At 35.9% G+C, this 27,999-nt stretch overlaps 2 protein-coding genes across 8 annotated transcripts; one reads left to right on the top strand and one right to left on the bottom strand.

Moving 5' to 3' along the window:
- LOC101266687 (homeobox-DDT domain protein RLT3) lies at positions 1–14,889 on the top strand. 3 transcript variants are annotated; one of them, XR_003244300.2, is made up of 17 exons: positions 1–369; positions 1,666–1,724; positions 1,842–2,138; positions 2,269–2,325; positions 2,442–2,691; positions 2,941–3,041; positions 3,329–3,415; positions 3,567–3,698; positions 5,462–5,602; positions 6,722–6,844; positions 6,951–7,394; positions 7,983–8,399; positions 8,499–9,095; positions 9,985–10,089; positions 10,300–10,511; positions 11,122–11,180; positions 13,482–13,950. XR_003244300.2 is itself a non-coding variant. In XM_010314193.4 (16 exons), the coding sequence occupies exons 1-15, from the start codon at positions 147–149 to the stop codon at positions 10,507–10,509; spliced, it is 3,243 nt and encodes a 1,080-aa protein (XP_010312495.1). In that variant the 5' UTR covers positions 1–146; the 3' UTR covers positions 10,510–10,511; positions 14,249–14,889. The 3 variants fall into 3 exon arrangements, 2 of the variants coding, with proteins under 2 accessions (XP_010312495.1, XP_069147558.1); XM_010314193.4 differs by lacking the exons at positions 11,122–11,180; positions 13,482–13,950 and adding an exon at positions 14,249–14,889; XM_069291457.1 differs by lacking the exon at positions 11,122–11,180.
- LOC101253246 (myosin-11) lies at positions 13,481–27,743 on the bottom strand. Of its 5 annotated transcripts, XM_069291456.1 has the most exons (39): positions 27,544–27,742; positions 27,407–27,462; positions 26,544–26,672; positions 26,033–26,176; positions 25,783–25,928; positions 25,541–25,697; positions 25,366–25,424; positions 24,931–25,090; positions 24,679–24,828; positions 24,432–24,568; positions 24,196–24,342; positions 23,616–23,717; positions 23,435–23,492; positions 23,258–23,359; positions 21,880–21,917; positions 21,578–21,704; positions 21,328–21,498; positions 21,025–21,156; positions 20,806–20,915; positions 20,606–20,666; positions 20,159–20,336; positions 19,699–19,904; positions 19,499–19,618; positions 19,110–19,208; positions 18,613–18,834; positions 17,794–17,933; positions 17,123–17,234; positions 17,002–17,046; positions 16,656–16,910; positions 16,405–16,563; positions 16,115–16,309; positions 15,799–15,942; positions 15,518–15,588; positions 15,335–15,434; positions 15,195–15,251; positions 15,039–15,095; positions 14,881–14,961; positions 14,672–14,754; positions 13,481–14,540 (listed from the first exon to the last, which is right to left on the bottom strand). In XM_069291456.1, the coding sequence occupies exons 2-39, from the start codon at positions 27,407–27,409 to the stop codon at positions 14,417–14,419; spliced, it is 4,581 nt and encodes a 1,526-aa protein (XP_069147557.1). In that variant the 5' UTR covers positions 27,410–27,462; positions 27,544–27,742; the 3' UTR covers positions 13,481–14,416. The 5 variants fall into 5 exon arrangements, 3 of the variants coding, with proteins under 3 accessions (XP_069147557.1, XP_004249919.2, XP_025884038.1); XM_004249871.5 differs by having other exon boundaries at positions 27,407–27,742; XR_003244298.2 differs by having other exon boundaries at positions 14,516–14,540; positions 14,848–14,961; positions 27,407–27,742.
- Between the last annotated feature and the right edge of the window lie 256 nt (positions 27,744–27,999).

The raw sequence follows: 27,999 nt of genomic DNA on the forward strand, positions 1-27,999 counted from the left end.
AAAAAAATATCCAAAGAATTAAACCCCAAAACCCTACATTTCTTAAACCCTTTGTCATCTTCTTCTTCTTCCATTTTTCTCAAAACTCTTAACTATGGAGTCTTCAATGGCTAATTGAGCTTAATTTTTGATTTTTTGTTTTAATTATGGCGGCTAAGAAGAAGAAGCAAAATCAAAATCCAAAGAAGAGTGGTAAAAAGAAGCAGCAACAGCAGCTGTTTTTGAGTGAAGATGATTATCGGCTTAGGCTTCAAGAGGGTTTGTATTCACCTGATTATATACTGGCTAAAATTTTCAGAAAAGATGGTCCTACACTTGGTGATGAATTTGATATTCTTCCTTCAAATGCTTTTTCTCATCTTAAGAAAGGTAATTTTTTTTTTGTTGTAATCATTTCATATTTTGAGTGAATTGTGTACCTAAGGGTGTGGTTTAGTGGTTAATTAAGTGGGTTTAGAATTATGAGGTTTCAGGTTTAAATTCGAGTGGAAGACAAAAAAAATGCTTGGTGATTTCTTCTTATTTGTTGTAGCTTTGGTGGAATTAGTTGTTGAGATGCGCGAAAGCTGGCAAAAGTTAAATTTTTTAGAGTGAATTTTGATGAAGAGAAGTGGGCTTGAGTGTTGATTGTCTTGGTGGTGGTAGTTCTGTATATGGTTGTGTTTCATTTCTAGCTATGGTCAGAAGTATTCCCCTATGGTTAAGGACTCGAATGGAAGTCTTTATAAGTGATTGAGTGGAGTCCATGGGTGTGCATTACCACTGACTATGGGTTTAGATTAGACTTAATGTAGATTTTTATAACACTTATATGAACTATGTCTCTGTGTAGAAATAGACAGACATGATAATATTTAGTAGGTGGGGGATGGATACACTTCTGTATTTTCACAGTAGGTTCTCTACATTTTTTTGTATGTTGTGCCGCTTGGGGAGCTATCCTAGCTGTAAACATTTTTAGGAAGAGAAGATAACGGTGGTGAGTCTGTGTTGCATGTGCAAAAAGCACGAGTATTTTTTTTTGGTTGTGAATTTGCTTTGAATAGTTGGGCCTTGATATTTTATGTCCATCAATATCCAAGGAGTTGGTCTAGGACAGGAGTGGAAATGATATCAGGATGAAGCTAAGGGGCAGCTTGAAAGAAGAAAAAGAAGCTATGGAGGACAGTGCCTTGGCTTGTTATCAATGAAATGATATTTTATTTATCCATATATATAAAAGAGAGAAATAAAAAGATCTTTGACATATCTGAAGGGAAAAAAACAGCTCGGGCAGAAGAGAAGTGGGTGCTGCTCCTCAATATAAATCAGCCTATTTGCATTTGACTCAAATACTCAACTTTGCTGATGGATGAAATCATTTGGAAACTGATGGTTCCCAAGGGATAGCTTTCCTATGCATCTAGATAGAAAAGGGATAGAAAGAATCAAATCTCTAAGTCTATACATGAAGAGATGATTCTAGTCGTAATAAATATGGTTGCAAGGATTAGTTCATAGCTACTTGTCCTTGTTGAAAAGTGAAATGTCATAGAATGCAATTACATCTTCTTCTTCTGTTTGTTTTTGGCTGATTAATGTCAATTACTTTTTTTTGGTGAAGTAGTAATGTCGGTTACTGTTTCTGTATGCTTGCTGTGCTAAATCTTGTTCTTCCACGATCAGGTTCCAGGATTTCGGGTCAAGCTAGACAAGAAAACCAAGGAGCGACTAAGAGGAGAAAGGTAGGCATGATAGGTTCTGGGGAAGTCATCATAACCTCTAGGTGCTCAATATGAACGCTTAAATCTTTTCAGTTTGTTCATATTTTCTCTTTGTTTTTTTACCTTTTTCTTAACCAGGTTTCTGTGCCTGCTACCATGCATTGCCGAGCTTTATGTGAAAGTAACCCTCCTGTGAAGAAGCATGGTACTGGGAAAGGTCTGATAACAAAAGACGTTTCGGTGAAAAAGCATAGTGCTGGGAAACGTTTAATGACTGAGAAGAGGGCTACTCTTAGAAATCATGGTATGGGGAAGGGTTTGATGACAGTTTGGCGGGCAACAAATCCTCACTCCGGAGACATCCCCGTTGGTGTTGATTTTGGAGAGAGTGCTGAAGAGAGAAAGAAGAAGTTGTTGCAGCGACAGTCTATTTTGGTTGAGCCTCACGCCATACCTTTGATATTTACTTTGCAATTTGTAGTACATGCATGATACATGTCTTCCAAGTTCCGTTTCTGATTCTTTGGCAAAGGTTGGTAATTGCTAGCTGAACTTCTGTGTGCAGAGAAAAATAGAAAAGAAATTGCAGGATAAGAAGAAGGTTGGCGTGAAATGCAGAAAGGTAATATTTTGGCTCATGCTGAAAAGCTACTACTATTAGTGGTTGGAGTTGCTTTTTTCCTTCTTTTTGATATGTAGTGATTAATGTAATTCTACTGTGGCATTTCATAATTGCAGGCAGAGAATAAAAGGATTGAAAAGCAGAAGATGCCTCGTAAGGAAAAATGTGAACTTGCGCTGGAATGGAGAAAGTGCCAAGAAGGATTACCTATCAAAAAAAGGAATTACCAACAGGAGTTTACACAGTTGGGGTCGCTAGTGGATGATGAGGAACTTGAGTTAATGGAGTTGGAAGAAGGACCTAACTCATTGACATGCTGTACACACTTTGCAAGCAATGGACTTCGTGGATGTTCACTTTGCAAAGGTAAGAATAAGACCCCCTATTTTTTCCCGTTCTCTTTGCAAATGTAAATTAATTGCTTTATGTTTATTTTATCTTCCATTTCTTTATTTTGTTAGTTGTTTTTTCTTTTTGTTCTCTTAACCTTGCTTCTATGGTCTAGTTGCTTGTTTTAGATGTTTAAGTTATAGTACAAGATCAACCAGTCATCAATTTGCTTTGAAGTATACATATTTACAATCTATGTCTAACAAAATTCCTTTAATTCTGTAGGTTTACTTCCAAAGTTTCCTCCCAATTCAGTAATAATGAAGCTGCCTCTCTATGAGCGACCATGGGATTCCTCTCCAGAGCTCGCCAAGAAACTGTTCAAGGTACTTGGGAAATAATATTCTTTGCTTAGTCTGATAGTGTTAATGCAAATGAAGAAAATAATATTAGATTGTCATGGTTAGTGCTCAATTGGTATACCTCATTGTTAATGTTCCGTTTGTTAGGAGGATGTAGTTCTTTTGTTCTCAATAAATTTGCACAAAGATGATCTGTGAAAACAAAGCATTTTGTATTTTGATGCTTTTCTCAACATAACCTCGCCTTTTTTTCCTATGTAATTTTTTTATTTAAAAGAAGTATATGGGCTAATATGCAGTTTATTTTGCAGGTCTTCCACTTTCTTTGTACTTATGCTGCAAGAATTAATATCTGTTCCTTCACAATTGATGAGTTTGCACAAGCATTTCATGAAAAAGTAAGTTCAGCTCTCTACTAGTTATTCTCCATCATTCACTTTTGAGACCTGATAGCTACTTCTAAAGATGCTGATCACTTGCCAATTTCGATTTGATTCTTGTTGCTTTCAGATCACTTACCAGTTTTGATTTGATTCTTGTTGCTTTCAGGATTCCTTGATACTTGGACAAGTTCATTTAGCCTTTCTCAGGCTTCTTTTGGCAGATGTTGAAATTCAGCTTAACAAGGGATTCATTCATCAAGCAAGCAGAAGTTGCAATTTCTTGGGATTAGTTCACTCAGTGAGTTTACATGCATTCAGATCTATTTTTCAGTTTAATAGGCTTTTGCATATTAGCATAGGGTTGAGTCTTCAGAAGCAGCTGTGAGACAGTTTATGTACAGCAATTTGTACGTATTCGCTATTAGGCTAGTGCTTCCTGGAACTTCAATCTGAAGATGGCTTATTTATTTCATCATTTATCTTTGCTACAAAGGAGGTTACATTACTTAGGTAGGGCAATAGAAAAACTAGAAGATAAGGGAGAGAAAACAATGATGCTTCAGGTTATGAAAACCGAAAGCTGAAGGAATCTAAAATATGTGGAAATGTAACAAAAGAGAACTTGACCATGTTATGGCCATCCCACAAATTGTGGGGGGTTATTCCCTGACAAACACCCTAACCATGTAAATTTCTACAAAGTATCCTGGAGCATATTAGTATGAATTTTGCTTCTACTGTTGAACCACTTTGGGGAGTTGACATGAGTTATACTTTACTGAATCTGGGAATAAAAATAGTCATGGTAATCTTAAATTCTTCAGAAGTGTATGAAGGTAGAAGGTCCTTAATAATATCACAAAAAGTAATAATAGGAAATTTAGAGGTCCTATATACCTTTTACATAAGCTGGAGTTGTGAAGAAAATATCTTCCGAACAGTTATTTTAATATGAGATACAGACAATAGTTTTCTTTCTCAAGGATCGCTACTCTGATATACTTCCCTCCATCCATCTTTACTTGTTCATGTTTGACTTGACACACTCCTTAAGAAATAGTAAATAGAGGGGTAACTTTACTATATTACCCCTATTAATTATGAGTCATCTAAATATTGAATATTGATAGTATTTATCGTAAGGATAAAATAGACATAAAATGATTGAATTATTCATTGATTTTATAAACTGGACAAGTATCGTTGGACATCCAAAAATAGTATAGTGGACAAATAAAGATGGACGGAGGGAGTACAATGTTTGTTGTTCCTTTTTAGTGGGAAGACGGAACTAGCTATTAGCAAAGTAAAATGCACTGCTCCCAAACATGTATGATCCCTGCTTATATATTTCCCCGAGAAAGAAGGAAAAAAAGGAAAGAATCCTTGCTAAAATATGTCTTCTTTTGTTGGCACTAAGAAGAACATGGGTATATAAAATACTGAGTGTCTGATATGGGTCTTATTTTATTATGTAGCTAGTAGCATTACGAGTAGTGTTTGCTTTTCCAAAGTGTCCTACTAGTGCAATATGCTTAATGGAAAATACTAAATACTATGTCTGATTTGGAGAGTTGAGTATCAGAAAAGTCCACAGTTTGGTTTGGAGAGTTCAGCACCAGAAAAGTCCTATAATTATCATGAAGTACCACAAACCCCAAAGACATCTGAAATCTCTATCAGGGAGTACACAGATACCCTATGCCATAGCACCAGTGGTGTTATCAACATATTAAAATAAGTTCTGCTTCTCTGTTGTATCAACTAACAGTGTTTGCATGTTCTACATGCGGCCTCCCTCTATGCATTCTACTGATGCTTTTCTTCCACAATCACTATGGTAAAACTAGTGTCCTGAGATTATTGATCTTGGATATGAAAGGATGTAATTGGTTGCGAATCTCTTCCCCTTCAGAGGATATATGCTATTTGATCATTTATATGCTTGTCTACTGACTCTATTCTGCTGACAAACTTCCGTTCGTCACTGTTCTCTTTAAAATCTTCTTGTCCATTGAAGTATGCTATTCTGAAAGAGGAAACATTCATCTATTTCGACAGATAGAACATGAAGAATTTAGTCTGGAACTCTGTATTAGTTCTCTCAATGCCTTAACATGGACAGAGATACTACGGCAAGTCTTGGTTGCCGCTGGTTTTGGGTCCAAACGTGGTAGAGTACCTGGAGAGGCTCTCTGCAAGGTACTGCAATTTCTGGCTACTGATTTAATTTGTCTTGCATCTTTGATATGTCAGTGGCTATAAGTTATTCTTTAATGTTTTTGTCGCTGGATATTTAAACACTGTGATATGTCAGTGGTCATATTTCACTGTAAGAAATAAGTTGTTGGGAATGTTGAATCCTCATTCCTCTTTGAGTCTCTATTTTTCTTTTGTAATTGCTTTGATATGCGTTACTTGAGCAGAGGGTCTCTTGGAAACAACATCTCTACCTCCACAAGGCAGTAGGGATAAGGCCTGAGTAGAGCAGAATTCACTCGCCAAGGAAAGAAAATCAGGAATTTTTGGTGCTACTCCTTTATCTTTTCTCTGTGTGGTTTTGGAGAACAGTCTCTTATCGTGATTAATTGGTCACAGCCCCCCCTGCCTCTGCACCCTTCACCACAGACCCCACCTGAGGGATTTCACTGGGTGTATTGTTGAATTCTGAGTCTTCTTCACCGGGCACTGAAGTGGACACGTACTGTAATTACTTATCTTATTCAACTATCTCCAGAAACACATCCTAGGGCTGTATGGAAGACACCTTGGAATTGATTGTGGATGTAGCTGGGTGTAATTACACAGTTTTGATATGTTTGTGGCAAGTAACTTCTTGGTCAGCATGGAATTTGGTGTTTCTGAGGGGAATAATTACATTCTCCATTTTTTATTTACTTTAAGCAGAATGCACACAAACACACACATACATACATATTACTTTCCAACGTGGTGCTTTGCTTTCCAGGTACTAGTATCTTGCAACTCCTCATGGTGTCTTTCTGTTTTTACTTTTTTTTTTTAATTTTATTGCAAATGCATATTGCAGTACACTAGTACTAGTACTAGTATTATGTACGTTGGTGTTTGAGTGATGGTTGTGGACGCGGTGACTTGCTATGCTGTTTTTTTATCAGTTCCTATATTTTAATATTAATTTTCTTGAGAAAAGCCTTAAATCATACGACAGATCTAATACTGCTATTAGCTTATAGCTGTTATCCTTCATTAGACTGTCTTGGAGGAAGTTTTGCTGTTTGATTCATGACGTTACTCTGTGATCCTCATTTTCTTTATTTTCTGTGGTTTCTTATTTCTTAGGAACGTAGTTTGATGGCTAAGTATGGGTTAGCCCTTGGTACACTGAAGGGTGAACTTTTTAGCATTCTGCTAATTAAAGGAACTGCTGGAATGAAAGTTCATGAGCTGGCAAAACTTCAATCTGTAAGTGGATGTGAATCCCGGTCCTTACTATTAGTATTATAATTTACCACTGCCTCTACATCATAAAATGCTTTGGTTAATGAATCTTTTTCCTTTTGTCTTGAAGATTCTTGAATTGAATCTGGCAGCGACAACCATTCAGCTAGAAGATTTAATAAGCTCAACACTTTCTAGTGACATTACCTTGTTTGAAAAGATATCATCTTCAGGGTACCGTCTACGTATTAATCCTTCTTCACAGGAATCTGAAATTTGTTTTTCAGATTCTGAAGGAGATGAAGCAGAGGTAATTAGTGGATACATGAGGGATAATTCAGAATGTGAGTCCCGCGAACTAGTTCGAGCTGAATCTGAACGGAGCTATCATCAGTTTGAAAATAGGAACAATCTGTCAACGCTAAATACTGAAATTGATGAAAGCTACTCAGGAGAAGCATGGTTGTTAGGGCTGATGGAAGGTGAATATTCAGATCTGAGCATTGAAGAGAAGCTGAATGCCTTGGTGGCATTGGTTGATCTTCTTATTGCTGCATCCAGCATCACTGAAAAGGTAAAATATTCAATATGAGTCCATTAGGTCCTTTAAAGGAACTCTTCCCTTTAGGTTTTCATGTCTTCAGGTTCTTCTGTTTTCCTATGTGCGTTCTTGTTCATGGTACTAACTGCTAAATTTGCTTTTTAACACTTCATATTCATTTTACTGGCGCCAGAGAGAGCTTACTAACTTGTACTAGTAGGTGATGTTTTAAAAACCTTCTGTCCTGAAAGATAGACCTTGAAAATTGGTGGCAAAGTAGTTCCAACCATCCCAGCATGTCTGTGAACAAATTTCAGGCCCTGCCAGATACGCCGAACTGATGGTACTGCCAGAAACAGCCTCGAGGATTGACATTCCGAGCACATCCAGAGCCTTTGAAGCTTCTTCGCCCCGTTACCGAGCATTTTGATAGTACTACATTTTGACTAATAAGAAAACTTATTGCTATATTGTACGAGCATCACCATTCTTAGTGAATATATCACTATCCATGAGCCATTCTTTATGCACTAAGTTATGATTAAAAAGAAGTGCATTTGTATGTCAGACCAGCTTTTTCTTTCTTTCTGCATTTTATTTAGTGACAAGTCTTATCTGCAGGATTCGATGCCATCAGTTGTAGAATGTGCTCCTGCAACAATTCATCATGCTTCTGGTGGAAAAATAAAAAGGTCATCAGCAAAATCATCCTACTTGACTGGGCATGTACAAAGTCATAAAGGACAACTTAGTAATCAAGATCCAACAGTGTCACTGGAACTTCAGTCAGTTGACTCTTCAGTATCAATGTCAAAGCTATGTGAGAAAAATAAGTCACCTAGGACTGCAAAGAATGCCAAAGAACTGAAAGCTGGGGATGAGTTGCACCCTATGCAGTCTATCTTCCTCGGTTCTGACCGTAGGTACAATAGATACTGGATTTTCTTGGGCCCTTGCAATGAACTTGATCCTGGGCACAGGAGGATTTATTTCGAATCTTCTGAAGATGGTCACTGGGAGGTGATTGATACTGAAGAGGTACTTTAATATCACTTTGGCACTTCTATTTCTTATGTCAGTAGCATGCAACGATTTCCAACGAATGAACTTTTTAATGTATTTTTGATCTGGTTTCAGTCTTTATGCTCTTTGTCGGCTGCCTTGGACCGCAGAGGTATACGAGAGGCTCTTCTAGTTGCATCTCTGGAGAAACGGGAAACTTTCCTATGCCAAGCAATGTCAAATGCTCTGAATGATTCAGGAGATAGCCAATCACCTCGATGTGGAAGGAACTTTTCTAGGGAAGATAGTTCATCGTCTGCAGTTTCTGATGTGGATAACTTAAGCCTTGTTGAAGTGCACAATGGTTCTATTGGTCAGAAGGTGCCTGTAGGTAGGAAAGGAGAACATCAGCAAGACAAATGGAACATTGCTCAAGCTTTTGACACATGGATATGGAAATCATTCTATTGTAATCTTGCTGCTGTGAAACTTGGGAAAAGGTCTTATCTTGATTCACTTGCAAGGTGTGAACAATGTCATGATCTATACTGGAGGGATGAGAAGCACTGCAGGATTTGCCACACCACGTTTGAGCTTGATTTTGATCTTGAAGAAAAATATGCCATTCATACTGCAACATGCAGGCAGAATCTAGATACTGATAAGTTATCAAAGCATAAAATTCTCCCATCGGAATTGCAGTCACTTAAAGCTGCAATACATGCGATTGAGGTGGGTAGTCATTCTAATGCTTTTACAGCCAGTATTATGTGTCCAAATTTTGATGTTCATTTACAAGTGTTTACTATTATTAAGTGCTCCATATAACCAGAACCTTATAACTTGTATGATTTTGAGTGGTGTGCATATCTTGTTTTGTGTCAAAAAAACCCCTAAGAGTGGTCCATCAATGTTCTTAATAATCATGCTAATTATAGCACAGCTTTAGTTTAGTAGTGGCATGTTTCTATCAGGTCACATGCGTAACTTTGCAGCACACTATCACATTCTTAACTACTTTAGATCCTTTGGTTTCACATCTCTCATTAACCTGCACATCTGTGTAGCTTATATTGTGTTTATGATGTATGAAGTTCTGTTCATCCATTGCTTGATGCTGCAACAATGAATAAGAACACTTGATGAAAGTTTAGTTTGTTAGGATGCTGTGGATAAACATCACAGATGGTGAACTTCATAGAAAGTGGATTGTTCTTTGACCAGTGTCACGAATGCCTTTATTTTTTGTAAAATAATGATTGTATTGTGCTGTTGGGAAAGACGACACGTAGTGGTATACAAATCCCAATTACACCATTTAGTATGAACCAGTCAGCTCCAGCCTTGGGAAGCCGGATTACCTTTGCAACCTGTGCTTGACTAGCTGTTCAGTGGATTAGTGAAGGTGCGTGCAAGCGGACCTGGACACCACCGATTAGAAAAAGAAAAATCGAGACTATTTTCAAATAGCTGAGTTGAAATTGAAAATAAGACTACCTGATAAGCACCTTCATACTCTTATAAAGTTATTTGTTCTGTTAACTGCTGCGCCATTAACTTTCCAACTTATGTTTTTTCAATTAACAATCTGATATACGTATTTATCATTTGTAACGTTCAGTCAGTAATGCCAGAAGGTGCCCTAATTGGTGCTTGGAGAAGATCTTCCCACAATCTTTGGATCAAAAGACTGCGCAGGGCTTCAACTTTATCAGAGATTTTACAGGTGACGAATGCCTGCCCATCCTTCAGTATTTTTTTTATAATTGATCTCAATTTCCCAGGATTTGCATTTTGGAGAGTTCAAAAATAAATATACATCCATTGAGTCTATAGAAAAACCTTTCCAACTGCTGCTAGGTTTGACATTATTTTCATAGAAATTTGACCTAACAGGTCTCACATAAGTGGACTTCTATTTTGTGATGTATCGTAGGTTCTTGCTGATTTTGTCACTGCTATCAATGAGGACTGGTTGTGTGAATCTGGTCATACTTTGGGATTGAATTATGACCCAGAAGACATTATTGCAAGCTTTTCAAGCATGCCCCGGACTTCATCTGCAGTTGCATTCTGGTTGGTCAAGTTGGATGCCTTGATTGCACCCCACTTGGAAAGTGTGCCCATTAGCACCATACAAGTCTAAAGGTGTGATACTTTCTTTTGTTTGATTAAGTTCCTACTTTTGTGTTGTTGCACTTTTCTCCCATAGATCACGAATCTGCTATTTATGTTTCGGGAGTTGGAAAGGGGGAAGGGTTTCCGGAGAAAGCTTCATATTGTGTTTATGTAGCTTCTTTGACCTGATTGGGAACATATTTATGCTAAAACTTGGCACAACTTGTCAATGTGCAGTGTGTGCTAGATCTAGCTAATTGAAGGGATAACAATCATCATATCATATCATCATATATTATTATAAGTGGGAAGCTTCTAACCTCAAAGTTGAATTACCATTTTGTCCTTCATTTAAATATTCTTTTTTTATGTACAAAATAAAAAAATATATTCTAATAACTAAATACAAAACTAGATATAAATGGGAGCAGTTTTAAGGTATTTAAATGTGCATTATATTATGTATTAAAGATAGTGGAAGATAAGAAAGTTATTTAGTGGAAGTCCAAGCATTTTAGAACTGAAAAATTATCTTGATGACACTTATTTCACATTATTATTGTCCACTTCAATGTAATTGTTAACAATTATATATATGGGATGTTCATGGATTATTTGATAAGCATAACTTGTGAATTAGTGAATGCAAAGATGGAGTCAAGCCACTCAAGAATTATTTTTCCATTCTCTTTTTTATTGGTAAGTTAAATCGAACAAATAATATGTTGCTTCTATTTTCTTAAATAAATATTTCATATTTATAAGCATTTTCGAATGTATTCACCATCTTGAAATGTGTATGCATGTTTACTTATGAATCATGATTTGAAATATGTAGGTTAAATTATCTCATTATTTTATATCATTTCATGAATTCATATAAAAGAATTTTAAATTCTTTAAAATAAATTTACACATTTATAAATTACAATCAAAAGTGAAAGAAAATTCATTTTTAATTATTTTTGTTTGTAGATAATCCTTTAATTTATTTATTTTTTATGAATGACAATGTGGATGTAAAAAATAAAACAACAAAAACAAAATGGATGGAACATATATAAACGAAAGGGGAAGACAAGAATTAAGTCTAAGGATAAAAAATAGTAATGCTAGAGAAAACAATAATAAAGTAAGAAAAAAAGGGCAAAAAAAATTAAAGAATGATAAGAAGTATGAAAAATAACCATGATCCAACTATTGAAATTTTTGTTCATGCTACAAAGAAGAATAAACACACTATGTCATGTGAATGTAATATGAAGACAACTTATACACTTGTTACAAGTATATAGGTTAATTCAAACTTTGGTACAAATTGAGAAGGTATGTAATGTTTGTATTGTCCCTTTCATAGAGAGAAGTAACAAACTAATATATTGTAGGTTTCGACCTAATAACATAAAAAGGTAAATTATTTATCACATTAAATTTCATTGTCCAAATTTGACAGGTTGCCGAAATATCTAATTATTTGACATGTACATTTTATGACAAGAAGTCATTTATAAAGGTTGATTGTTCATTTATTTCATTTATATATTTTTTTCGTTAAATCATTTCTGAAATTCATCATAATGTGATTTTAATGTACCTTCTACAACATATTATATTTTTGTGGGTCTCACGTGCAAAGCACGTGTTCAGGATTAGTATTATTATAAGCATGAAGCTCTAAAGTGTAAAGTTGAATTACTATTTTGTCCCTATAATAAATTAAAAAGTAGTAAAATACTTTACCCAAATATAAATTAAATATCTAATTAAATAGTAATATTTGAGGAGCAAAATGAGAAGTTCAGCAGTCTATTCAATTACTATGTGTGAAACAAATAGGATGAACACTAATAAAGTTTCAATTAATATAGAAGTTGAAACGTATTTTGCTAATTATGAGAAGTTGAAAGGAATCAAGTTAAGTAATTCAGGAATATCAAAGAGATTTTATCAACAAATCTTCAAGACTACACTATATAAACATACTCAATATTAGTCATTCAACACAAGCTTCCATTGTTAAGTTGGTACAAAAGTGTCTTCTAATTTTCAGGTACAATCTTATTAAGTCTAGATTTTTCCGTTTGATTTGCTAACTTCATTTGAATGATAACTTTCTAATTTTTTTTAATAGGTAAAATAAATAGTTTGAAAGGTATAATCACACATATCAAAAATTGAATGTTGTTGTACACATATGGTTTGATGCTGAATGATGACCAACTCTCTTTGAAACTCTCTACGCATAGTTTACCGCAGAAAAGAAACCATGTTATAAACTTTTAAACTATTAATAATAAATTGAAATTGCAGCTGTTTGCTAGCAAAATATCACATTTTCTTCAACAAATGCAGCAACTCCAAGTCTTGTCTAACAGTGATGGATAGTAGTTGTAAGCCTGTAGATTTAAGTCTGGGTATATCTGAAAGTTTGTAAGGAAGTAGTTACATTTGTAACGACACACATTAAGGATATAAGAAGACTTTATGTAACGTCACATTTTCCCTTTTTAATTCTTTAACTTGGTGTGTCTTTCTTGGAAATTTTACTTGTTGATGACTGTCTGTACATTTAATTGCTTATAAATGGGTAAGCTTTTGAGACTTATCTAATGTGCAGTAGATCGAAAATATCGAGAGAACACTTGAAAAAAACATCATGTTCTCCTAATAGTTTATTATATACTTTTTCATTTATTTTTTTATTGATTTTTATTTGAGATACACGTGCAACGCACGTGCCCGAAGTCTAGTCTATAAATAAATAATTAAATGAAAGGAGCCAAGAACACTGAAATCTTCAGGCAATGTGATATGCTTTCTGTCATGCCCACTTAGGCTTGTAATACCTCTATATTTTGTCCCTCTTAAATAGTTCTTCACAAATTTATCATCTCTATAGGCAAAAATTTCATTTTGGACCATTACAACCCTTTCCCGCTCTATATATTCGATTCTCACCCGTTGTCTGACACATTGTCTTGATATGCTTTGACATTTCAGGTAGGTTGTTTCAAACAGGTCAATATTCTTTAGTTTCCCGGATCAAGAGTACGTTGTTTGTATCCATCGAACTTCTTTGTGCCAAAATTTAAGATACTCGGAGAGAAGGTTGTTCCTATCATTATCCCCGACGGAATCATGCTACAAGTGCAACAGAAAGCTTTATGATTTTTTGGAAAGTAGAGCAGAAAATACATCAGTTCAGCAATCGGTTCAACAACTGAAGCTGATATATGTACAACGTTATTCTCCGATATCCATTTTTGTTATCATCACTATACCTAGTATACATGAGTTCTTCTCGAATGTACATAGTAGTTCAGGTTCTCTTCCTCATCTTCAACCCAATTTTGGTGTATTAGAACTCACTCTTGATTTCTTCACTTGTATTAGCTCATTCCTTGTATGATAAAACTGTTATACAGGATTCTCTTGGTGGCAATATAATAAAATTCATTCGATGCCTTCAGTTACAGGTCCTCTTTTGTTCTTCCTTGGGTTTTAGTCTACAGTTCTATTGTAGTATTTGTGAAGGGACCTTGGATAGCTTCTATGGTCAAAAAAAAAATACAGATTTTTTTTAATATAAGACAGATTCAAGTTAACACATATAGAGTATTCTTGTTCACACCTCCTCTATGAAAGTGGAGTGCTGCAACTGCATCATTCATGAAATATAAACCTAGTTGTATACAACTGATTCACACCGCTCCTACTTGTATTACAAAGTGAAATGAAACAATTGACTGCTTCTATGTTTTGGGCAGATCTTCCTCGCGTTCATCTTTGGCGTCCTCATGAATCTGAGGCAGGGAACTGGTGTATTTCTTGAGTTTACAGAAACTAGTAAGTTGATCTGCTACTAGAGAACATTCACAGCAGTAGTCACATATTTATCATCTATTCCCTCACAAGTGAACTGAAGATGAAGACGTCTAGTTTGTGCGTGGCAACAAAAAGCTAAAGCCTGAGTTCTCTCGGAGAGGAAGAGGAGATTCAATGTCAGCTATATCTATTTGTTCCATTGATTTCGATATGTCATCAACTGAAAACGGGATGCTGAAAATTGAACCATTCAGAAACATCAAAGGAATTCACCACACAAAAGCAAGGTATCAACTTTTCAGGAATTCACCACACAAAAGGCAAGGTATGAATTTGTATCAATTACAAGGGATATCGATGCAAACCTTGAATCATCATCTAAGAGAAAAGAGTTGCTGACTGCTTGATTTGAATCTTCAGTCATCGACACCCTCATGCTGGATATGACCTAATGTAATTTGCATAAAAACCCTGTCTTTGGTTAATTTTTACTGTGTAAACATGTTGCTAAATTATATCTTTTGAAGAATATGACTCTAACCTAGGTTGACTAATGGCATCCATAGAAACTTACATCCGATGACACACTATGTGTACCATATTTGTCATCCCAGTACATTGTACTGATCCTATACAACTGCTGGATGCTAAGCACCTGGAGGAAAAAAAAGATATTATTAGTGAGCTTTGAATGACATTCCAGCTATCTCTTCCTTCAAATTGATCACTTACTGGACAGAGTTGATGGCTTATTTCATCCAGTGTCTTTTTGGGTTTTTGATGTATAACCTGCAAGAAGAAAAGTGAAGAACTTGAGAACTCTACCATCCCATTTTTGAAAAAATAAGAGAAGCAAGTTGAATGAAAGCGATAAATGTAAATGCTTACAAGAAAACCAATGGCCTGTCTTATATGCTTCAGCTCATCCCATGCTGATCCTGCATACTGTTCTTGTTTCGATTATCACTTGGGGCGATTAATATAAACTTTAGGATTACCAAGTAAAATAGTATATATGATGGATCTACCTCATCAGTTGCTGTAAAGCACCAGTGCTCCAATTCCGCCAGTCCTGCTTTGACGTATTCACCATTGCTAAACGAACAACACTCTCGTCTTAAGAGAAGGCTGTGAAAATTATACAATCAGATGAGGAAACCTTTTTAATGCATTGTACAGAACTGCATACAAACAGAAGTCTATAGGTGCACCTGTTAAATAGCTGAACATTGATGAATGAAAATATCTGAGTGAAGACTTTACGAACTAAAAATGGAGGCACCTGAAAGTATCAAACCAAAAAAGCAAGATGAGAACTAAACTGCATAATATTATATTTGTAAGATTATTAACCATGTAAAGACTCATGATGTTGCTAATTCTGCTGAGCCAATGTTTTCTGGATACAAAATTTTTACTCTAGGAACAAATTGTTACAGTGGAAAAGGAGTTCAAAATAATTGAAACAAAGGGAAAAATCAGCTTCACTAACATGGTTTGCTTTTAACGTATCCAAGAAAATTCCCAGGCTCTTCACAATGCCCTGCCAATGGGCAATCAAAGCTTGCTGAGCTGCTGTATTAGCTACTGAACGTGAGGACCCTTTAACCAAGCTTGCTCTTGAAGTTCGTGGTGCCTAATATCCAACAACATGCAAATGAATAAGGAAAAGATTAAATGTTCTCGAAAAATGAGGTCCAACAAAACTGTTTACATGTAAACGAAAAAGGAAAAGATTAAACGTAATTGAAAAATGAGGTCTGTCCTAGAGACCAAGAAATGTGTCTGGAGATATTTTCTCCACATACCTGGATGCACAACCCCAGCAATGGAGAAATCTCCTTTTTCAAATTGTCACGAATCATTCCATAAATTTTCTCCACATATGCTGTAAGTTGCTGCTTGAACAGCAAGGCAGGGTATTTTGCTTCTACTTGGCGTAAAGTTTCAACTCCTCCAGTTGCAAAGGAAAGATTGACTCCTTGAGGGTTTCCACGGAAACTCTGGAAAATCAATAACAATGAATAACTTAAGGAGCTAGTCTCAAACTTTCCTTGAGAAAAATTACTGAACTTGTTTATATCTTTTAACTTCCTACCTGTGACATCCTCCCAAACAGAGATGCCGATGAGGATCGACGACGTAGAGGGGTCATTGCTGCAGCAGCACTTGCTTTGAGTGTACGCTGAAGTAGCAATAGAAGAGTAGAAGCGTTTGACAACCAATACGCCAGTACATCATTGTTGTCCTGAGTTTTCTGTGCCAACATAGAAATGGAATTATAAGAAGTAATTATAATTTAAAAAGTGAGAATACAGTTTAAGGAGAACTGGGTTTTGTAGCTCAAACCTCAATAGCATGACCTATAGTCTGGATGATTCGGTCAAACACAGTGGTTCTCTCAACTTCGAAAGATCTCCACTGCAAAAGGCACTTATAAATGATGCAGGCTGCAATTGGCCTGTTTCCAGCAAAGCCCAAGTTTTGTGCGATACAGCGAATCAGCAACTCCTGGTTTTCTTGCTGTTTCTCATTAAGTGATTTTTGCGGTTTGTCATCTGCTTCAGGAAGGTCCCTTTGGTTCAATGAAGGGCTATGAAGATCCTAAATAATGAAAGTGAGAATATGAGCAACAAAAATTGTTGGCATGTAAGTAGAACTTGGCAACAGAAGTATTATAAAGAAGGTAAATTACCACATGCATTCTTGTATCCTCGAAATTTCGACCACTCTCAGTTCTCTGTCAATTGAACAGAAAATGTCAGACTCTTCTACTCTTGAATCCTCCACAAAAATTACATGCAAAACAGCAGTACCTGGATAATAGATCTAGAGCGTCCAGAAAGGAACTTATTTGGTGCCATTGACACAGCTTGCTGACGGAAAACTTTGTTCTCCGACTCTAAGTTTGTCATCTTCTCCTCTAACCTGATATGGCAGGGTTCAGTTGAAACACAATAAATAAGGACAAATAATTCTTTTAGGAATAAAAAAAATGCAACACAATCATATTGCACTAAAATGCTAGTAACCTTATCCAAACTTCCAAGTATTATCTAGACATAACTACTATTACAGTTCTTGTACAAACAAGAGGACTGACTATTCTATTTGTCGTTCATTGTATCATGAGAATTGTTACTGTAAATCTGTTCATCTATTTATAGATTAAGTGCACCATATGTAATTCATAATATCCTAGGCCTACTCCAAAAACTACTTTATTGTTTCCGCTCGGATTACCATGTTCTTTCTTTACTATCAACATCCTACAATAAATTTAATGATTTCTTTTTTAAATTTTAATGAGTTAGTCATATCAACAAGCAGTGTCATTCTTTTAGCTTATTCAATGCCGAAAATATTTGTACAGTGAAAATGAACAGGAAAGAGATGCACATCTATATTGACAATATAAAAGCAGTTTGTCTTATAAGCTGGAACAGGATATAACTGAAATAAAGAACTGAGAAACCAATATGATTACCCTTTCAGGGATTCCTGGAGTTGAAGAACTTTTTTTTCTGTTTCTTCTAACTTCCTGCGACTTTCATCCCCAGATTCTTGAGCCTCAGTATATTTCTGCTTCCAGTCATCACAGTTCTGCTTTTCTTGTTCTAAAGAAACCTGGACAGAACACACAGAGATTGACGAAGAATATAAGGATGGAAGCATGTCATTTCATATTGTGATCCTTTTATGGGATATTATGAAATGGTATTCACTATTTACCTTTATTGTTTATCTTATTTGTTCTCTGATTAAGCCAAAAAATATAAATAGTCAGTATTTACTCTTCTACAATTCTCTGCTGCTGGAAATACAAATGAATGTGTCTGATAGAAACTTCCAAGCACAATGCTTGTACATAAGAAAATTTCCTGAACTTATATGCGGGAAAGTTACTAAACTGTAATGGGCTTTTGAATTCTTTCCATCTCAGGCACCTGTACAACTCAGAGTGTTCAGGATAGTTTGGGACGCTTCTTGCTAAATCTATGTTCTTAACATCTTAGTTTCCGTTTACTAGTCATAGGTGGTACATATTGGACTTTACTACTTTGACATCACTGATCTCATAGGCAGTACTCATTTTCACCCATGGTGGTCAGTCATTTATACGTGGACCTGAAGAAACTCATCCACCACAAATATGTACATCGGCTGTTTAAACATCTATTATTGTACATATTTATCCTTTTAGAGAAAAACTGGCATTGTAACAGTTTTTATGCTTCTCAAATACTTCATATCCAATGGATTGTCATTTCAGCACCACAATAGAGTGCCTCGTGAGTTGGATTACCTTTAAACTGTTATTTTCTTCCATTAGAGATTCTACTTTCTTAGTATCTTCAACATAAACTGGAGTTTCCTGGATTACAGGAGGTGCTTCTTCAATAGCCTTCTTTGCAGCTTCTCGTTCCTTGACAACCAGTGCATTTGCTTCATCCACTTTTTTTTGCATAGCTTCCAAAGCCTCTTGCGACTTTGCTATTTCGTGTGCTTTTGCTTCTTCCAAGTCAGTCTGCATAATGATTTGAGCAACTATTATATCAGACGAGTAAGTCCGATAATTTCACTTCATTGTATGGGTAGAAACTGGTGTAACACATAAATGCTGAAAATTATTGTATCTAACAACAGGATGCATGACTTATAGGCAAATTTAGTATGCTAGTAAGAGTTTTTCCTTGTAATGTAATGTATCTGAAGGTATTCTACACACAGTTGCACAAAGCATAAGTGTACTTTGAAAATGTGATTTATAGAATTAAAAGATGAGTTAAAACGTGATATTACTCTTAGACGTTTTTCCAGCTGCAACCGCCACGTAAGCTCCTCCAGCTGCTTTTCAAGCTTATCCTTTGCCTCTTTGAGCGCACCAGTATCTCTTGCAGCCTGCATGTAGTTGAAAAAGTGTGACATTATAGCAAGGTCAAATGCATATCCACACTCCAATTCAGCCTGATGCAGTTCAACCAGATTCTGTGCTATCTCTTTGTAAACCAGCATAGAATTAGGATTCAGAAAAGGGCAGCTATTTTCATCTATAATCTTTCTTTAGCATCCTCTCTGGTAGAAACCAGCAGGGCTGTAAACTTAGTAACTAATGATTATGGATTCATGAGACATTGTAATCAGAGATGAGTTTTTGTGTTTCCTATTGGATAATAAAATAGTATGCTTACCATTTTAAGCATCCTTAGTTCCTTTTTGGCAGACTTCCCCCTCCATTTGCATTGTGCAACAAGTACCCCTCGTTTAAGCCTTCTATAATATACATAAGCTTTATGACAACGCCACTGTGCCTGAGGAGGATAAAGAATTATCTTAGACCTGCTTCAATACCAGATAAATCATGAAATTATACAGCATACAGGAATTCTACCTGGATCACTATTGCAGCTTCAGTTTGCTTCCTAAATCTGAATCTCTTGCGAGCATCCATAGCTCGCAAAACAGTCTGCACCATGAGCACTGAGACCTGGAGTTTCCTATAGGCCTTTCTAGCATTATGCCTGCGTGAGTTCTTCTGAATTTTTATTGCAGCTGCTTGCCTCTTTATTTGCACATAAATTTTGCATGCCAGTTTTCCTAAAATATGAAAAATAGATTATGTGTTTTGAGAATAATTTTACTCTACCTAGTGACTATTGTCGAGATTAATTTTAGTCTGCGTAGTGTCAATTTTTTTCCTCCATTATTTCTTTTGTCCTTTGTGGGTCTTTGTTCGGATGCTATGCTGCTAAGAAGATGTAGTTCAACTCTTAAGACTCTTTTCCATTATGAACTGTGGTACCTTGTGTCACCATGTTTTCAAGATCTTCAATAGTTTCAAAATGTCTCACCTCTACATAAAGACTGTAAAGATATTGCAGCTTTTCTTAGTGCTACAAATTGGTTACGAGCTATATGAGTTCTTATTCGTCGTTGTAAAACTTTGGCTGCATTATTAAGAACCTCTGCTCGTCGTGCATCCAACTCGGCCATCTGTCCAGCCCTTAGGAATACCTTGGTCTTTCCTATCTGTTAAAGAAAAATGGAACTAATCAGTGAATATCAGACCGTTGATGCAAGTTTTCCTTTCCAATGGCATTTGCAGATAGCATGCTTGATACTAATGTGGAGCAAAGGTTTAGAGGTGATACTTCACGACCTTAGGAATGAAATGGTCGCTTCTCCTCAAAGTATGTGAATCAGAAATATAAAGACTGTGATGAAGTAGATGCATTCTGATCCCAGAAGAATGAATTCACAATGCTACCTCAAACAGGAGGAAGAAAAACTAAGATTACCTGAAACCCTTTCAGCCCCCATTTTTCCAAAATCTTCTTGCAAGCATTTTTTTCTTCATAGCTGCCATGAAAAAATGTCTTTGATTCAGAATCATCTGATGAATACTAGAGAAAATACTTCTCCAAAATTTAGCCTATGTAAGACATCTCAAAGAAGTGCCAGCTCTAGAAATTCTGTTCAAACTAAAGAAGGTACATACCTCCCTTCCAAAACCTCTGGCGCTAGGAGCCCAAACCTGTGTATGAATTCAAAGAAAGGGCGGCGAGTAGGGAATCCAGCACAACTGATTCTAATTGCCTCTAAAACACCCTTAAAAGAAAATCCAGTTGGTTATAATCAATAACTATCACAAGTAAGCAAAAATCTATCTTCTCCCCTCTCCCCAAGGCAGGTATTTGCTAAGATAGAGATTACTTACACCACAGCGCAATTGCCGCATAATGTTTTCATTTTCAAATATAGCGGGTTTTAGGAGGTTATTAGGCTTTACACATCTGATGTAATGAGGTTCTGTAGCATTCAGAGTTTCCATCAATTGCTGCAGTTGTAACTGCATTTCAAGTTCGTAATAATCATCAGGATATGAAAAACTGATAGTTTCAGCAGGAAGACTAATAACGACCAGCATATAGAAAAAGGTAAAACCGTTTCATCATGTGAATAAATTAAATCAGGGCTATAATGAGCAGTGACCTAACAATAATAGTAAATGCAAGAATACCTTAAAGCGTGAACCGATTGAAGAAAATTTTGTAGACTTTGAAGTCTCTTCACCTAGTGAAGGGAAGAGTCCTGCTACAAAAGAGCATTTTGAAGCACATAGGAGGTCTTGATGTTCAGGCACTATATAGTCCTTGTTTTTGTCCAGGAACTGGTCAGATTGATATTGCACCTAATAGAAAATGGATTATATCAGGATTGTCCATGGAAAATTACTCTATTCCTAAATAGCTGTTGTGAATCGCACTCACCTCTCCAGCATAATGTGAAATTATGAAATCTGTACGAGACAGTTTAGGCTTAACAAAGCGCTTGTGAACTTTGAATGTCTGATATAGCTTGTTAGAGAATGTTTCATGTGTTGACTTCGGGAACATACTGTACAGTGAAAGTAAACAATGATAACAAACTTTATCAATTAGCTTAGATATAATTACAATCTTAAACTCAACTGTTACCATACAATAAGAATGGGGAACAGGATGTTAAGTAACAATAAAGTGGCGTACAATTAATTTTTCATAATAAAGACCAAGATGGGATTTTATCGTACCAAGCTTCATCTAGCAGAGCAACAATTCCACCTGGTTTCTGCAAAGAGAAATACAACATTTACACAACTGGATGTAACACTATCACTATGAGCAGCCTTAGTATTTCCCTTTTAGAAGTCTGTTGGTGCTGCATAGTTTCAGAACGATGCTGGTCAAATGTTGAGATTGCTCTTTAAATTGTTAAGTGAAGGGTGTTTTTTCAGTCACTCTAGATAGACTCATATACTTTACTAATTATTTATTTTTCGCAGATCTTTTACCCTCAGAAAAATTATAGAGAAACAGTTGCATCATAGCTTTCTTTCTCTATGGAAGGAGGGCAGCATAGAAAATTACGCTATTCAGTTACTGTAATAACTCAACCTTTTCCTAATGTACACTGCATGCATTTATTAGCTAAATTCAAAATTTCCGAATTACCTGGGGTCTGGTGAGCAAAAAGCTATTTCTTTTCGACATTAACAACCCAATAATCATCCACAACCAGAACATTACTTTTAAATTTGTAGTCATAACAATACTTAGAATTTTTAAGAAAAGAAAAAAATCCAAATTAATGCAACATATTTCTCAAGATGTTTGTGATATTACATGGTTTTGAACTCTATGGGTTATTGGCTTATTGCTGTCTGAAGCACAGCTCACATGTGGTTTGATGGTCTTGAACATCATTTTTATACATCATGAGAAATGAAGATATTTTGGCCAAGATGGAAGTGGCCTCGTGGCAGATAAGATGTGGGAGTCTAGGTTGAGATGGTTTGTGCATTTCAAGAGTATGCACAGACGCCCCAGTGAGGAGGTGTGAGAGGTTGACACTAAAGGGCCTGATGAGGTAAAGGTAGGCCAAAAAGGTATAAAGGAGAGTTGATCAGGCAGGACATGGCAAGTCTTCAGCTTACCGAGGACATGACCTTTATAGGAGGGTGTGGTGGTCAGGATTCAGGTAAAAGGCTAGTAGTAAATAGTTTCGCGTCTTGTCTCTACGACTAGTAATATTAGTATTATTTTACTATTTCGTATCTTTCACTCTTAGTTTCTATTACCACTTTTTTACTCATATGACTCTATTTTCTTACTACCCTGCTATTGTTACTGCTCATGTCTTCAAAAATGTGATGTTTTTGCTTTCTTTAAGCTGAGGACTATCAAAGGGTAAGGTCTGCATACATTGTATTTGTTTATTTGAAAAACGATGGCATTAACCCATTGTTGGGGAGAGCTACAAATGACAGTTTCTGAGAAGAACAGCCAGAATTGAACACAAGAATCTGACTCGTGATATCTAAACCTTGCCACTTTAGAAAAGTTTTCATTGGATGAACTTAACATCAGTTTAGAAATTCTCAAATAGTAAATTCAGAGAAGTGCAATTACCTTTTCAATAAGATCTAAAACATCCTGGTTATCCACAAACTCAATGTAACTCCAATCAATGGCCTCTCTTTTGTATTCTTCTTGTTCCATCTTGAAGACATGCTGTAAAGCCACAACAGATTTGAGAAACCATGCATAAATCAATGCTTACACTGCCATCAATATCGAAAAGTATACCTGATTGAAATGTTGCTGCAGCTTCTCATTTGTATAATTTATGCAGAATTGCTCAAAGCTGCAAAGCATGATATAATGAGACACACAACCAAGTTGCAGATCCTTGGCACTCACTTAAACATTTCTTTTAAATGAAGCAATGTTATAGTAATTGGAAGGCAAGCTAAAGACTCATAGCTACCTGTTGTGCTTAAAGCTTTCAAAACCATAGATATCAAGGACTCCAATGAGACATTTAGACAGGGGATCTTGTCCAATTGAAACATTTATCTTGTCCACCAACCTGCATTTTCCCAAGAGGCAAATGACATGTTACATGAAATTAGTAAATTAATCATGCAGTAATTTATGGACTTATTTCAAGTCTGAATCCACATGAATGCTGATTCAAATTTTTTTTTAGGAACACCGCTGTGTATGAGTACATATACATACACTCACACATATTGGCTTCAATATGGCACATATTTTCTCCTCTTTCCTTTCCGATTCATAGTTAATTTTAGTGACTCTTATCTCAAATCAACATATTTCTTTCACAATTGCACTCTTTATTTGTTACTATCACAGCAAACAAGTATTTCCATATCTATGCCCGAATTAACACCGAAAACTAGGAACTTTGACTCTCGTGCTCCCCTTCACATAAATTGCAACAAAGAATTCTTTATAAAGTTAAGGTATTAAAAACAAATAAACAGTTTAAGTCCTCAGTGCCTTGCAAGTGAAAATAGTATATTAGTCATGCATGGTGATCTTACCAATCAAATAATCTGGAATATACTGTTTTAGCCAGACCATCCCTACTTATTTCAGCACTGCGAGGATCAAGGCTTCGTTTTATCACTTCTTCAGGGGTGATCATCACCCTTTTGCACAATGCATCTTCCAAAGCTACAGGGTCACACCTAAAACAATAAGGAAAATCAGAAACTCCAACCATTATCACACCACATAGGATCTGAATATGCAAGGTGACATTAAGAATCTTCCGTACATCAGAAGCTCTGCTGCAGTTTTAAGATGGAGTTTGGCTTTTTCCTCTTTAATAACTGATGAATCAACCTCTTTTCCTTTTGCAAAGTCAATATTACCAAGATGAAGAATTGAGGCAACGACTCTAAAAATTGCTTCCTGAGGGAGGGAAGGGAGAAAAAGAGATAGAGTAAGAGGTAGTGTTTTCATATTCTTTATTGAAAGGCAAATAAAAACATGAAGCTGGCAAAGCTGTACAAGATATATACCTGCTCCTTTTTACTAATTCCCACAACATCCATTGCTCTTCTAGTAGCAAGGTATTCTTCTGCATCGCTCACACCAACTAGCTCATAGCACTTTGACTGGTTAAGATAGCGAAATGATTTGGGATGTTCCAACTTATACTTCTCAATCTCCTACAGTGATCAGGAGAACTCTCAGAAACATACTTCCACCAAAGCAATTTGATGCAAGCCCACAGAACATTTATTAAAGTTAGTACTGCAACAGAAAAGTACCTCTTGGGGGGCTGCACAAAGAAGGTAAAAACAGTGGTAGTTGCGCTCAGGATCAGAAATTTGGCAAACACGGGATCTCTCAAGGAGGTAGGTCCTGATTGCTGCTCCTGATATCCTTCCGTGTTTGTCAAACTGAATCTCGACGAATTTGCCAAAACGGCTGCAGCAATTTTAGGTTAAGGAGAAAATTAAACATCTTCAATCTAATATGTTAACATAAGTACTTGGTATTGTTTATCTGCAATCACAAGTACACTTCAAAAAAATAGCTTATCTATTACAAGTAAATATAGGATTAGTAAAACAAGCAGTTCAATCTCTAGTGTGCAGTTCTGATAGAATCTGTAACGCAGGATAATTAACCGAATCTAAATTACATATAACTGGATCATGTGAAAAGATAATGCTGAAATGCACAGTGCTAAAGAGCTTGACCTGGAATTGTTATTTCTAACAGTCTTCGCATTGCCGAATGCTTCAAGAACAGGATTAGACTGCACTTGAGTGGGTTCATGCAAAAGATTTATGAGAATAAATATTATGTGAATAAGTGATTGATGATAGAAAAATGAAGAGCACAAAATAGGTTATCAATGATATGTAATCATACACCAAGGACTTGTTGCTCCACTGTACGCCCTTCAGTTGCTGCACGGCCACCCAGATAGGCAAGATATCGCATAAGCATCTTGGTTGTCTCAGTTTTACCGGCTCCACTTTCACCACTAACCAGAATAGAATTGCTTTTCCCCTCAAGGATCATGGCCCTGTTTCCATCAAAGGAGGTTCAATATATTATCATGCTAATAAGACGAAAATTATTGTAATTATGGTGCTTAAACTGGGAGGGACCTGTATGCAACATCTGCAATGGCAAAGACATGAGGGTTTAATTCTCCAAATGGTGCTCCCTTGTATTGTTGCATCATGTGTGAATCATACAAATGAGCCAATTTTTGAAATGGATTTATTGCAATTAAGATATTTCCTGTATAAGTCTGTAATTATATCAAATATTAAGAGATGGGAACTGTTGTCTGTATGTAACATAAGAAAGAGCTTTAGATCAGACATAATTCAAACAATCACTACAGTATCTTACGTAAATTTCATTGAGTTCGTATCTTGTTTTTAGGTTCTGCAATACTCCAGGCTCATGCAAATAGGATAGTTTTGTCATGTCATCCACACCCGCAGCAGGAGCTTCCACATCTTTTGGATAAATTGTTGACAATTTCCTAACAACCTGAAGCATGAGATGACGACATATTATGATGTCATGTACTAAACCATAGAACAGGATAGTCTGTCTTCTTTCAAACCCGAGATGTTCACTTGCAGGAATTCAGAAAATCATTTGGAGATGCAAATTGTGAATTTATTTCGTTTCTTGTTAAGGGTTTCTCCGCTAAGGGTGCATGAGATGAGGTTATAATATTAACGTTACACCTATAGGATTATAACAATAATGGTTCCATAGTATTTTCAATTCAGCAGCATGCAAATGGTCTTGAAATGAGGGGAGCAAAAGTCGGTATCTTCACAAGTTTGCGCTTAATAGTATCAAAAGAAATGAAAGAAGAAATTAACAATTAAAATGCTGAACACAGTACCTTCTTTCCATCAGTCCTCTCAATCTCTGCTTCCCCATTTGTTATTTTCTTTACTTCTCCATCAATCCAAGCTACTTCCGGGTCCTCAACCCATACATGAGACCCTACTATAATATTAACTGCAGTGCCCTGGAAGCACAAAAAAAGAAGAAAAAGAGCAGTTATCAATAGAATTTATCACATTAATAAACTTACCTCACACTCGATCACTCAATCTCTTATGTCATGCAATGTAACTGAACAAATGCTCTAACACTAAGAAGAGTCAAACTCACGACTATATCAAACGAAGAGATATAATGGGGTAGACACAAATCTATTCTGCATTGCTAGATTACATATAGACATTCTTATATAATTCTTTTTTTTATTTACCGAACACTAGAAAATAAGTACGTAAGCTACTTGTTTTCAAAGAGAACATTTTCCTTTCATACTAAACATATTAATTCCTACTTGGTGAATGAATGTAGGTATTAAACTTCCACACTTTCATTGGATGATATTTTCCTTCAAGATCCAAATTCCCTCATCTACTTCTCCATAATCAAATTCATCACATGGAAACTCAAGGCAAATTATGCTGAATTCATAACATTTGAAGATCATCATGGATTCTTACAGCCTAATTAACATATACATTCTAAAAAGCAAAATTTCCTCAAACTTCTCCTCTAAAGTTAAAACAGAGAAAAAATGTGCTCATACAATCAAACAAAATTACAATTAATTGTTCAACAACAACTTCAAATTTTGAATAATTTAACAAATTAGAATCGTTGAAGGATGCAATTGCAAGTTTAACAAACGGCATAGGAATCAAATCGAGGAGAGTAGCAATTTAAGAGTGCAGGCGTACGTACCATTGTGAAGCTGCTCTAACAACAAAAAATTTTCAAATCATTGGAGCTGGTTGATCCTAAATGAGAACTCCGTCCGTTAACAATCCGGCAGTCGGAGTTTGATCTGAAAAAAATTGTTTGAAACGAAGTGTGTGTACCGAACAGTAGATTTTGATTTGAGTATTCTGTTTTCCTTGCTGTGAATTGATGGAAGAGAGAGAGATGGACATTGTTGATAAGTGAAACCTGCAATTTCGGATCCTCGCCATTTCTCTGCCCTTCGCCGCCGTTATTCTCTCCCTCTCCATGCACTTTAAAGTCCCACGTACTTTTTCCCCATTGCCATTCTCTTTCACTATTTTTTATTTTCTTCACATATTACGTAAATGAGCCATAAAACTCAAAATAATTATGTTATTTAGTTATTCATCATACCTATAGTTTGTTATAATTATCACTCGCGACTAACATTATATATAAATTAAGTGAGCTGACTTCGAGTTTGTATAATTAGTCACGTTTGTGTTTATGTATAATTCGCAAGAATATACAAATATATATATATATATATATAATATACAATTATCGTATCGATATGCATGTATAATTCACCT

Source organism: Solanum lycopersicum, chromosome 11, assembly GCF_036512215.1.
Source record: "Solanum lycopersicum chromosome 11, SLM_r2.1".
NCBI lineage: Eukaryota > Viridiplantae > Streptophyta > Magnoliopsida > Solanales > Solanaceae > Solanum > Solanum lycopersicum.

What these genes read in the sequence shown, in the direction of transcription:
- LOC101266687 (XM_010314193.4), top strand. Translation starts at nt 147, where the DNA reads ATGGCGGCTAAGAAGAAGAAGCAAAATCAAAATCCAAAGAAGAGTGGT. An exon ending in TTGGCGTGAAATGCAGAAAG is followed by an intron (nt 2,326 to 2,441) that starts GTAATATTTTGG and finishes TCATAATTGCAG; the next exon opens with GCAGAGAATAAAAGGATTGA. An exon ending in CTTTATCAGAGATTTTACAG is followed by an intron (nt 10,090 to 10,299) that starts GTGACGAATGCC and finishes GATGTATCGTAG; the next exon opens with GTTCTTGCTGATTTTGTCAC.
- LOC101253246 (XM_069291456.1), bottom strand. An exon ending in AGAGGACTGATGGAAAGAAG is followed by an intron (nt 26,177 to 26,543) that starts GTACTGTGTTCA and finishes CTCATGCTTCAG; the next exon opens with GTTGTTAGGAAATTGTCAAC. An exon ending in TATTCCAGATTATTTGATTG is followed by an intron (nt 23,718 to 24,195) that starts GTAAGATCACCA and finishes GGGAAAATGCAG; the next exon opens with GTTGGTGGACAAGATAAATG.